This window comes from Aureococcus anophagefferens, assembly GCF_000186865.1.
Source record: "Aureococcus anophagefferens unplaced genomic scaffold AURANscaffold_11, whole genome shotgun sequence".
NCBI classification, from domain to species: domain Eukaryota; class Pelagophyceae; order Pelagomonadales; family Pelagomonadaceae; genus Aureococcus; species Aureococcus anophagefferens.
In genome coordinates this window covers 855,813-867,729 of record NW_008705571.1, presented here as the reverse complement: position 1 = coordinate 867,729, position 11,917 = coordinate 855,813, and the positions used below count along the sequence as shown (strand labels likewise).

General features: G+C 71.4%; 3 protein-coding genes across 3 annotated transcripts in view; 2 read left to right on the top strand and 1 right to left on the bottom strand.

The window, feature by feature from the left end:
• AURANDRAFT_64722 (hypothetical protein) overlaps positions 1–1,896 on the top strand; it is a gene marked incomplete at both ends in the record, with an annotated part of 3,128 nt that extends 1,232 nt beyond the window's left edge. Inside the window, 2 exons of the mRNA XM_009039473.1 lie at positions 33–1,429; positions 1,629–1,896. Of these exons, the coding sequence (XP_009037721.1) occupies positions 33–1,429; positions 1,629–1,896 (1,665 nt within the window). The remainder of the gene's footprint in view (positions 1–32; positions 1,430–1,628) is intronic.
• Positions 1,897–3,423: 1,527 nt separating this feature from the next.
• Positions 3,424–5,120, bottom strand: AURANDRAFT_71776 (hypothetical protein; the record flags this gene model as incomplete). The annotated part of the gene is made up of 5 exons (XM_009039362.1): positions 3,424–3,558; positions 4,096–4,231; positions 4,308–4,678; positions 4,743–4,847; positions 4,905–5,120. The coding sequence occupies 5 exons, from the start codon at positions 4,980–4,982 to the stop codon at positions 3,424–3,426; spliced, it is 825 nt and encodes a 274-aa protein (XP_009037610.1).
• Positions 5,121–5,341: 221 nt separating this feature from the next.
• Positions 5,342–9,026, top strand: AURANDRAFT_27432 (hypothetical protein; the record flags this gene model as incomplete). The annotated part of the gene is made up of 4 exons (XM_009039474.1): positions 5,342–6,193; positions 6,264–7,418; positions 7,524–8,735; positions 8,808–9,026. Coding segments are annotated over 4 exons (3,438 nt in total), but the record flags the coding sequence as incomplete, so codon positions are not given.
• Between the last annotated feature and the right edge of the window lie 2,891 nt (positions 9,027–11,917).

Here is an 11,917-nt window from a genome sequence, read left to right as displayed (position 1 = left end):
ACGAGCCGCCGCCCATGCCCGAGCGCGAACAGGAGCCCGAGGGCCGCGCGAGCTTCGGCCTCGCGGCGCGGGACCCGGAGGCGGCCGCGGAGGAGGCGACGATGGCGGCCTTCGGCGAGAACCCGGAGGAGGACGCGGCGATGATGGCGGCCATCGGCGTCGACCCCGAGGACCGCGCCGCGCTCATCGCGGCCGCGAACGCGGAGATCGGCCGCGGCGAGCCCGAGGCCCGGGACGAGCCGGAGGAACCGGCGGCGGCGCTGCGCTGGGACGACGCGGCGGAGCCGCCGGCGGCGCTGCGCTGGGACGCGGCGCCCGCGGAGCCCCCGCTGCGCCACGACCTCGGCGACGACGCGGGCGCGCCGGGCCCCGGCGTCGACGCGGCCGCCGCGCGCGAGCGGCCCAAGGGCGTCGAGCGCGCGCCCCAGGGCGGGTCGCCGCGGCGCGTCGACCGGGGCCGCGGCGGCGACGAGGCCTTCAAGGACGGCGACCTCAAGGAGTCGTCGCCGACGTCCGTGACGTCGCCGCTGCACCGCGAGCGCGACGAGAGCCCGCGCCGCGCGCGCTTCGCGGCGGAGGTGTCGAGCCCGAAGCCGCGCAAGGCGCGCTTCGGCACGCCGCCGCCGCGCGACGACGACGCGCGCGAGGCCCGCGTCAAGGTCGCCGGCGGCACGCCGCCGCCCGGCGGCCGGAAGGCGCGCTTCGCGAGCCCGCCGCCGGCGGACGACGACGACGCGCGCGAGTCGCCCCAGCCCGACGCGTCCGAGCTCCACGAGCGGCGGCGCGCGCGCTTCGACGACGAGCCGCCGCCGCGGGGCGTCCAGTTCGAGTCGGGCAAGAAGAAGAAGCGGAAGGCGCGCAAGTCGCCGCGGTTCCCCGACGACGCGATGGCGACGCGGCCCGCGGGCCAGTCGCAGACGCCGGGCAACCCCGAGGACCCGGACGCGGCGCCCATCGTCCAGGTCCAGTTCTTCGCCGCGCCCGAGGCCGTCGAGGAGGCCGCGAAGCGCAAGGCCGCGAACCGTGCGAAGCGCCGGGCCCAGGAGGAGGCCGAGGCCAAGAGCCTCCGCGCGCGGGGGCGCCTGAGCGTCCTCGAGGCGCGCCTCGCGGCCCTCGAGCGCGACGCCGCGGAGAAGCGCGGCGACGACTCCGCGTCCCCCGCGAAGCGGCGGAGCCGCGGCTCGTCGCCCCGAAGCGCCGTCGACGTCGAGCAGAGCGCGAGCGACCTCAGCGCGGCGACGACGGACGGCGGCGGCGCGCGGGCGGCGTCGGCCGACGACGACGTGCGCGACGGCTTCCTTTTGGCCTTCCTCGTCGCGTCGGGCGTCGACGCGCCGCGCGCCGTCCGCGCGGCCGCGCGGCTCCGCGACGCCAACTGCGGCGACTTGGCGTCCTTCGCGGCCATCTCGAGCGCGACGCTCCACGCTGTGTGCAAATCAAATCTTCAACCCGACTTCAATGTGCGCGTATTCGAATGTTTTGACACAATCACTTCCGCCGTGCTTCGAGAACTCGCTGAGAGCAATCGATTCGTCCAAAAATCAGCCAAATCGACTTCGATTTGACCGAGCTAGAGAATTCTGAAGTTTGGCCCCGACGTCCCAGCTCACTGGTTGATTTGCACACAGGCTCCACGCCGCCGGGCTCCGGAGCCACGAGATCCGCCAGCTGCTGCGCTCCGCCAAGCTCGCGCGGTCCGCGCTCCGGTCGTCGCCGCGGAAGCGCCTGCCCAAGATCCGCGACAAGAACCTGCGCTCCAAGTCCGCCCAGGACCAGGCGAGCTCGGCCTACGGCCGCGGCGTCAAGCCGTCCATCGATCCGACGTCCTGGGCCAAGAAGCGGAAAGAACAGGTTCTGTCCGCGGAGCGCCGGCGGAAGATCCGCCAGACCGAGTAATTCTGAACCCGGCGCCTCTCCCGTGGAATTAACTTCAGCTAGCTACCACCCGGTGGCGACCAAAAGCCAAGGATGGCGACCTTGACGTCATGCGGAAGCCGGACGCAGTGCGAGATGACGCCCAGGAGCCTATCGCGGTGGCGCTGCACGTGCCGTTCCCAGCCCCCGTCACTGATCACGTCGGCTAGAAAGTCGTGCAGGGCCTCGTTCGTGTCCGTGAGTTCATGGCGGCGCAGCACTTTCATGGCGGCGCCGGCGCGGAGCAACTTGAGCGCAGTCTTGCGCTTGCCGAGACCGATAGCATGCAAGAGGGCGGTCCCAGTCCCGTCCTCCGTTTCAAGCAAGGCACCCTTCTCGATGAGAAGCTGCACCATCTGATGATTTGATCCTAAAACCGCGTGCTTCAGTGCGTATTGGGTTCCATTTGGCCCTCCTTCAGAGTGAAGAGTAGAACAAGCGTTGGGATCAGCGCCCGCATTTAGAAGCAGACGGGCACAGGCCAGATGAGCGCCAGATTCGCCGCCTACTGCGCAAAAGATCACGGGGACAGAGCCGCCGCCGGGGACAAGGCCGCCGCCGTGGGCAGAGAATACTGACTCAGTGCGTGAGGAAGCGTTCACATCCGCTCCCGAGGCCACAAGCAGCTCGCAAATTCCGAGACGTCCCTTATCTGCGGCGACCCCCAGCAACGGAAGAAATTGGTGTGAGTTGATCGATGCGCTTGGATCCGCTCCCGCGGCGATTGCTGCGCGCAGCGCGTCTACGTTATCGTCCCTGACCGCCTGCCTTGCCGCGGCCACGGCGTCCATAGCGTCGGAGACTAGCACGAGTCGCGCTGCGCGCGGACGTCGAGACGCTGCGACGGCGCGCGCGCCGGGCGAATCGATGCGGCGCAGCGGAGTCGACGATGCCGATGTTGCACTCAAGGTCCGACTCGGGCGAGGGGCAGCCTCGCAGTAGCCAGCGCAGCCCGATCGTTCCGCAGAGGCTGCCCGCCCGGGCAATTCCAGAAGGTAGTATGTTTTAAAAAAAGAGAAACACAGCGTGCAAAAGGCAAAAAAAACGAGCAACACTCGGGATTCCAACGTGGTCACCCACCGTAGTACTAACCAAGCTCGATCCGGCTTAACTTCGCTGAGCTGACGGGAAGCGGTGCTCTCCGAATGATATGGTCGCTCGTGCGCTTGTCTCAATCAAAGGTGATCATAAACCTATGATGAGCACAGAGCGGGTTCGGATCGGCCGTGGCAGCCTCGCAGTAGCCAGCGCAGCCCGATCGTTCCGCAGAGGCTGCCCGCCCGGGCGCGCGGCGACGCCATGGACGTCGTGTGGCTGAAGAAGGATTTGAGGCTGCACGACCATGCGCCGTTTTGCGAGGCCGCGAAGAGCGGGCGCAAGTTCATCGTCATGTACTTGTACGAGCCGGACCAGTTGGCGCACCACTCGGTGCACGGGAGCCACGTCAACTTCGCGAACGAGTCGCTCGCGGATCTAGACGCGCGGCTCGCGGCGGGCGCCGCGGCGCGTCTACAGCGTCACGAAGCAGGCCAAGGACCAGGACCCGCAGGGCACGTTCATCAAGCGCCACGTGCCCGAGCTCCGGGCCGTCCCCGCGAAGTGGTGCCACGAGCCGTCGAAGATGCCGGCCGAGGTCGCGCGCGCCTGCGGCTTCGTCGTCGGAACGACGTACCCGCGGCCCGTCGTCGACGAGAAGGAGAGCGCGAAGCGCGCCAAGGCCCTCGTCAGCGCCGTCAAAAAGCTCGAGGCGACCAAGATCGAGGCGCGAAGGTCTACGAGAAGCACGGGAGCCGCGCGCGACGCGACAACGCGAAGGACGCCGCCTCGGAGGAGCGGCCGACGAAGCGCGCCCGGGCCAAGCCCGCGGCGCTGCCGCCGGGCCAGACGACGCTCAACTTCGCTTCGAAGCCTGGGCGCGCGTCGCCTCCGCGACCGCGCGAGGAGGAGGGCGACGTCGCGCCGCCGCGACCGCGCGAGGAGGAGGTCATCTGCCTGGACGACGGTCCGGCGGCGTCCTGGACGTGTCGCGCGTGCACCTTCCTCAACGAGAAACCGCACGCGCCCGTCTGCGCGGTCTGCGAGACGGCGCGCTGAGTATTAGTCGTGTTTTGAGGCCACCACCAGGGATGTTCGCTTCGCAAGCCTCGGCTCCAAGCAAGGGACTTTACCGCCCTAGGCTACCTCGTCCGCCGGCGGCTCCTCGCCCGTCGCCTCGCCGTCCTCGGCCTCGCCGCCCTCCTCCTCGGGCTCGGGCTCGGGCTCGAGGACCGCCGGCGGCGCCTCGCCCAGGGGCAGGAGCTCGACGAGGGGCCGGTACCTACCAAGCATGACGGCGGCGATTTCTCTTCGTTTTCCCGGTCAAAATTTCTCGAAAATCGTCACGGCCGCAGGACGCTGGCCGGTACGCCGCGGGCTCCTCGACGCCAAAGGGCAGCACCTGCGTGAACGTGCACTGGAGCCGCCGCGTGAAGCAGACCTTGTAGAGCCGCCAGTGGCGGTAGTAGTTGTGGAGCATGAAATTCAGGATCGACCGGACGTCGCCCTCGTCGAAGACGCCGATGGACTTGGGCGGCCGGAAGACGGCGTGGCGCAGCAGCATGCCCTCGAGGCGCTCGAAGGACGTGCCCATGTGCTTCGCGGGGTCGTTCGTGCCCATGTCCCCGTCGAAGACGTCGCGGCAGATCGACAGCAGCGTCGACGTCTTCTCGTGGCTGAAGCGGTTCTCGCGGCTGAAGGCGAAGAGGTAGAAGTAGAAGTCGTGGACCTGCACCGGGGAAAAGTGTCGCGGGAGCCGCCCCGCGCGGGAAAGATGCAACGCTGGAGCGCGCGATCTCCGATTGCTCCGAGGACAACGAGTCGGAGACCTTGACGAGGCCGGCGAGCGTCCGCCGCATCTCGACGCCATCGTGGATCGCCAGGAGGGAGTCGTTTATCTGCGCGGCTTCTGTGTGGCGACAAAAGGGCAGCGAAAAGGGGACGCGGGCGCGCGCGTCGACTTGCTTAATGTGGAACCCGAGCTCCATAGCGCGGCTGTTTGCTTCACGCCTAGATACGGTGAACCTCACCATTGGCGCGCTTTCGCTTTCTTGATTGGCGGCCGCGAGCTATGGCCGACGATGTCGTCGACAACGCGCGGCCCTGGAACCTCGATTTCGAGACGGAGGACGACGCGCGGTCGCGGCCCGTGGAGGCGCTCCTAGGTCCGTGCGATTCGACCGCTTTCCGCGCGATGACATAAAAAAACGTAGGCCGCTTCCTCGGGTTCACGCAGGACCACGAAGAAGCGCTCCTCGCCCTGCGCCGCGAGTCGGTGAACGACCCCGTGCTCGACGCGCCGCGGGACCAGCTCGCGGCCTGCGTGCGCCTCGACGCGCGGCCGCCGGAGCGCGCGCCGGCCTTTGAGCTCGCGCGGACCGGCGAGCGGAGCCTCCGCAAGGTGCTCGCGGTCTTCGCGTTCGTCGGCGACGAGGTGCGGGAGCTCGGCGAGCTCGCGGAGGCCCACTTCCTGCCGGCGCTGCTGTGCTTCGGCGAGCGGCCGGCGAGCGACCCCGACGCGCCGCGCGCGACGGGCGAGCTCGAGGAGGAGCTCGGCCGCGCGCTGCCGTTCCTCCAGGAGCTCGCGAACTTCGTCGAGCGCTGCCACGCCTGCGCGCTGAACATCACGCAGCAGCTCGCGGCGCTGTACAGCCCCCTCGAGGCGTCCTACGCGGCGACGTTCCGCGACGTGCGGCTCTGCCCGGCGTTCGAGACGCTCGCGGATCTGCTGCGGCTGCTGGCGACGGTGGACCGGGCGATCCAGTCCAACGACGCGCTGGCGACGGCCTGGGTCGAGTACAAGCGCCTCATGCAGCGCGTGCGCACGGACCCGGACGAGTGGGCCGGCGAGCTCGACGGCGCGGCCGACGGCGCCGCGGCGCGCGCGCGGCTCGCCAAGTTCGAGCGCCTCCTCGCGGACCTCGAGCGGAGCGTGCTCCACGGCGCCTGCTTCAAGGCCTGCGTCGAGATGGACTTCGAGGAGCTCGTCGACGAGGACGAGGGCGCGACGCGCGTCAACGTCCGGAGCAGCCCGACGCTGCTCACGGAGTTCGAGCGGGGCGTGCGCGGGCTCCTGGAGAAGGTGTCCCTGGGCCTGGGCACGGCGTCGGAGACGACGGAGCGCGAGCAGGTCGTCGGCGTCGTCGCGCTCTACGCGTTCTCGCGGCGCCTCGCGCCGCCGTCCGCTGAGCCGGACGCGAAGTTGTACCGGCAGCTCTGGGCGCTGCAGAGCCGGGCGCCGGTGGTCGCGCTCGGCGTCCTGCGGCCGACGTTCGAGAGATGTGGGGTGGGGAAACGATGAGATATCGGTACAGGTCACGCTCTGCGACGGCCGGTGCCTGCCCTGGTTCGTCGGCGACTTCCTCGCGGAGCACGCGCCGCCGCCGCCCGCGACGGTGCGGAAGCTCGAGCCCGCGCCCGAGGCCGCGGTCGCCGCGCGGCGCGCGGCGTGCCTCGCGCTCGACGCGGCGCTGCCCTCCGACGCGGCGGCGCTCCGCGCGCGCTGCGCGGCCTGGCTCGCCAAGGCCCGGGCGCGCTTCGCGCGCTGCGCGAAGCACGACGCCGTCGACGGCGGCGCCAAGGGCGCGGCCGCGGCCGAGGCCGCGCTCGAGCAGCGCGGCGCGCTCCTGCTCCAGGCGCTCGCGCTCGCGCACGCGCACGCGGCGCTCCTGCGGTCGACGGTGGCGCTCCACGTGGCTTTAGCACTCCCTTTCAGCAAGTCCATGCTCGCGCCCCTCGCGTCGCTCGTCGAGGGCCTCAAGGCGCTCGACCACGCGGTGCGGCGGCACCACGCGCCGTCGATCGCCGAGTGCACGTCCGGCGCGCTCCGGGCGCTGAGCGGCGCGCTGGCGGCGCAGCTGGCGCCGCTCAAGGCGCGGCTCGCGCGGAAGAAGTACTCGTCCGCGGGGCGCCTCGACGCGCTCGCGGCCGTCGAGGCCGCGACGCACCTCGTGACGTGCTCCGACGCGTACAGCCAGAGCCGCGTGGGCGTGCTCGAGCTGTGCCTCCACGTCGCCTTCAACGACCGCACGGCGCCGGAGGGGTCGTCGACGACGGGCGGCGCCGCGGAGGTCCGCAAGTGCCGGGACCGCGCGCACGCGCTCCTCCGGCGCCTCGGGCTCCTCGCGGCCCTCGAGGCGAAGCTGCGGAAGGCCTGCGACTGCTCCTGCGTCTACTGGAGCCGCGAGCTCTTCCAGCCCATGCTCGACGTGCTCCTGGACGAGCCCGGCGGCGTCAAGCGGTTGCCGCTCTTCGTGTTAGCCGTCAGCGACGTCGCGCCGGCGTTGAGGGCCGCGCAGCACGTCGACGACGCGGAGAGTTCATTGGTAGCGGGCTGGACGGCCTTCGTCTTCGAGGCCCTCGAGGCGGCGCTCGTGACGCCGCTCTGCCACCGCGTCGAGAACGAGCTGCGGCTCCGGGCCCACGCGCTCGGCCAGGCGCGCGGCGCGGGCGCGACGCGGCCCGACGCGGTGCTCCGGTCCCAGGCCGCGGCGGCGCACGTCGGCCGCGTCGACGCGGCCAGGGCCGCCGCGCCGCGCACGGGCGACGCCGCGGCGTCGCTGCCCCTGCCGGAGCCGTCGCCGGGCGTCGTCGACGCGCTCGTGCTCCCGCCGCTCCGCGTCCTCGGCCGGCGCCTCGACGTGAAGCGGCGGCTCCAGCGCTACCTCGAGAAGGTCTTCTACGACCTGACGGTCGTCGCCCTCCACGACTGGAGCACCTACGCGGAGATGAAGCAGCTCTGCCTCGAGACCTACGGCGTCGCACTCCGCGACAACCACCTGCCCATGGGGTCGCTCGACGTGGGTCTCGACGTGCTGCGCATCATGCAGAACATCGACGTCTTCGTGAGCCGCTTCTCCTACAACCTCAACCAGCAGAACTTCGTCGAGCGGCGCCCGGACCGCGGCTCCAAGAACATCCGCACGATCAACATCCGGTCCATCGCCGCGTCCCTGAAGCAGCACGGCCTCGGCGTGCTCAACACGACGGTGAACTACACGTACCAGTTCCTGGCCACGAAGTTCCACGTCTTCAACCAGTTCCTCTACGACGACTACATCCGCTCCCACCTGTCCAAGGAGCGCCGCTGGTTCCGGAAGCACCGCGAGTCGTGCGACGCCATGTACCCCTACGACCGCGCGGCGAAGTTCGCCAAGGACGTGCGCAAGCTCGGCGTCGGCGACGACGGCCGGTCCTTCCTGGACCACTTCCGCGTGCTCATCACGGAGATCGGCAACGCGCTGGGCTACGTCCGCATGGTCCGCTCCGCGGGCGCGGAGTTCTGCGCGGACGCCGCGCGCTTCGTGCCCGACTTCGACGACGCCGCGGAGCTCGCTAAAACCGCGGCCGGCGACGCCTGGCGCGACCCCGACGGCGCGGCGCCGCCCGCCGGCGACGGCGCGGAAACCGCGGAGCCCGCGGCGGAATCGTCGACGAACGGCTTCGCGCCGCGCACCAAGGCCGCGGCCGCGAACTTCGGCGAGGTCATCGCGACGCTGAGCAAAAATTTTGCCGAGGGCCGCGACTACTTCAAGGTGCTGGTCAACGTCTTCAAGAAGGTGCTCCTCGCGGGCGACCACGCGCACCTCGACAACTTCTACACGATCGTGCCCGCGCTCTGCCTCTCCTGGGTCGAGGCTTCCCTCGTCGCCAAGGACCGCATGTTCAAGCAGAACCGGTCCAAGGAGGCCTATTATACGGATGACGGCTTCGCCGTGGGCGTCGCCTACGTTTTGGCGATCCTCGAGCAGGGCTCGCGCTTCGACTCGCTCCACTGGTTCGAGCGCGTCAAGGCCAAGCTCCTCGCGGACGAGGCGGAGCTCGCCGAGAACCTCGCGAAACGCGCCGCCAAGGCCAAGGCCAAGGAGAAGGCGCGCAAGGCCGCGTCGTCGACCTTCGGCTTCCTCAGCGGCGCGAGCGCGCCCAAGGACGACGACGACGACGAGGAAGAGGAGGCCGCGCGCGCGGTGTCGACGCTCCAGCTCACGGCGCGCCGCGTCCACGCGGCGAAGCGCGAGAACGAGCTCCTCTTCTTCTCCATCTCCGGCGCACGCGTCTTCTTCCGCCGCGACGAGTGAACATGGTAATGTTGAGGTGCAACATGACTCGTAGTTGCAGCAAAAACTCCCAGAAGTGGAGCTCGAGCTGCCGCTCGTTCGAGCGCGCTCGGCAGCCCTTCGAGCTCTCGGCAGCCCACGCAATGGGGTTCTTTCGAGCGAAGCCGCGGCCCGTCGAGCCCGACACGATCAAGGACCCGGTCCTGCGCGACCTCCACGGCACGGGGCGCGTCCGCGATTCCATCACGAGCAGCGTCGAGGCCAGCCCGTCGAAGACGCGGACGAAGACGCGGCGGCCCAGCGTGGCCCAGCTCATGGAGAATAACTCCGGCCGCGTGCGCGCCCTGAGCCAGCAGAAGGACGACGACCCGCCTCCGCCGGCGGCCGAGGAGACGTCGCCGTCGCCGTCGCCGACGCCGAAGCGCGCGCCGCGGACCAAGGTCCGGCGCAAGAGCCTCGAGGAGATCCAGAAGCTCGGCCGGGCCTCGTCGCAGGACAACCACTTCGTGCGCCAGGATTCGATCAAGCGCCAGTCGATCCTCCGACCCGAGAGCCGCGACGACGACGACGCGGTCGATTTCGAGGTCGACGACGCCGCGGCGGCGACGGAGCCGCCGAAACCGCCAACACCGCCGACGCCTCCGGCGCCGACGCTCCAGCCGAGCCCACGATCCGTGATCCCCGCGGCGGCGCCGGCGAAGGAGGCGCCCGCGACGCCGAAGGAGGCTCCGTCCGTCGTCGCGGCGACGCGGCCGCCGAGAGAGGCCAAACCGGCTGTCGCCGCTTCGAAGCCGGCGGCCGCCGTCCAGGCCGAACCGTCCACGGTGCTGCACGTCGCCCTCGGCATGGTGCTCGTGCTGGCCGCCGCGTTCGTGTCGTCGGCCCTGAAGGTGCTGTTCAACTTTTGAAGTTCGCGTGAACTTAGAGAGAGACTAGCCCCGCCGGACGTAGGGCCCCGAGTGGCCCGGGGGGCGCCGCGAGCCGCCGCCCGGCGCGCCCCGCCGCGTTGCTTGGCGGGGCTGGGGCGGCCGCTGGCTGAAGCCCCGGCGCGGTTGCTGGGGCTGCTGCTGGCCGTAGCCGTAGCGGGGCTGCTGCTGGCCGTAGGCCGGCTGCGGCGGGTAGGCGGGCTGGCCGTAGTTCGGCCCGGCGACGAGCTTGTCGAGCTGCGAGAGGGCCGACTCGTCCCACATGGAGACGTCGCCGCCCGCCTGCTGCTGCCCGTAGGCCGGCGCCGCGGCCCCGTAGGCCGGCGCGGCCGCGGCGTAGGGGGGCGCGGCCGCGGCGTAGGGGCGCGCCCCGCCGAGGCTGGCGAGGGCCGCCGCCGGCGGCCTCCATTGCGGCGGCGGCGGCGCGGCCTCGGGCGCGAGGTAGGGCACGTCGACCTCGACCGGCGGCGCCGGCGGCGGCGGCGGCGCGGGCGCGGCGGGCTTGACGAGCGTCGACTCGAGGGCCGCGAGCGTGCGCCGCGCGGCGTCGAGGGCCGACTCCTCCTTGGGCGACCCGGGCGCGGCGCGGTTGCCCGACGGCTCGCGCTTGACCTTCCTGTCCTCGCGGTCCTTGGGCTTGTTCCACCGCGTCTCGCCGCGCGCCTTGTGGACGTAGTAGTACATCTGCTTCCGCTCGGACCACTTGGCGACCCAGCCCGGGGGCAGCGCGCTCGACGTCTTCTTCTTGGGCTTGGGCTCGTCGGGCGGCCGCTCGTAGTCGGCCTCGGTGAACGACGCGTCGTCGTCGTCGCTGTCGGGCGCCGGCGCGGCCGGCGGCGGCGGCGGCGGCGGCACGGCCCGGTCCGCGTTGAGCATGGCGGCCTCGACGGCGCGGGCCTTCTGCTGCGCGAGGGCGATGGCGCTGTTGTGATTCTGGTTCGTCGTCGCGAGCTTGGCCGCCGCGGCCGCGGGCGACGGGAGCTCGGCCCGGGGCGTCGCGGCGGACGGCGCGCGGATCGCGCCGAGGAGCGACAGCGCGCTCGGCCGCGCCGCGGCGGCGCGCGCCTTGCCCATGGTCGTCGCGCCGCGCTGGGGCGGGTGGCCGCCGCTCGCGGCGGCCTTGGGCTTCGGGGGCTTCTTGACGGCGGCGGCGACGGCGGCGGGAAAGGCCGCCCCGACGGACTCGCCCCGCGCCAGGAGCGCGCGCTTCCACTTGGGGAGGGACGGGTCGCCGGCGAGCGCTATAATCTCTGGCTCGCCCGGCTCGGCGTGCGGCGGCCGATCCTGCCGCTCCTCGACGACGACGGGCGCGCGCGCGCCGACGGACCACTGCGCGCGGCGGACCGCGATCTCCGACGCGAGGTGGATCTTCGGCGCCTTCTTGGGCCGCGCCTCGCCCTTGGGCCGCTTCTTCTTCGGCTTCTTCTCGCCGTCGTCGCCGGCGGCGGAAGCACTCTTGGGCGCCTTGCGCTTCGCCTTGGGTTTGTAGGGCTCGCCCGGCTCGCCGCGGCCGTCGTCCGACGCGTCCTCCTCGCTGTCCGTCTTGTAGACCGGCGGCTCGCGCGGCGCCTTGGGCGCGTCGTCGTCGGAGTCGAGGAACGTGCCGCCCAGGCCGAAGTCGCCCCCGTCGAGCAGCGCCGCGTCGCGCGCGTCGAACGTCGCCTCGCGGTCGTCGCCCATGCACCGCACGTCCGTCGTCCAGATCTCGTCGCCGCGGACCACGGTCTCGCGCGTCCTCAGGTCGTCGTCGTACTCGACCTCGACGTCGTTGAAGTCCACGTTCACGACGCGCGCGGGCCACCAGTCGTCCTCGTTCCAGCGCACGGCGAGCACGTCGCCGACCGTCGGCGTCTCCTCGATGCGGCGCTCGTGCTCGCTGAAGAGGCGGCCGAGGAGCACGGGGTCCCGGCACTCGTCCAGATTCTGCGCCACGAGGGACGAGAAGGACGCGAGCTCGCCGTCGTCCTCGCCGAGCGCGCGCCGCGC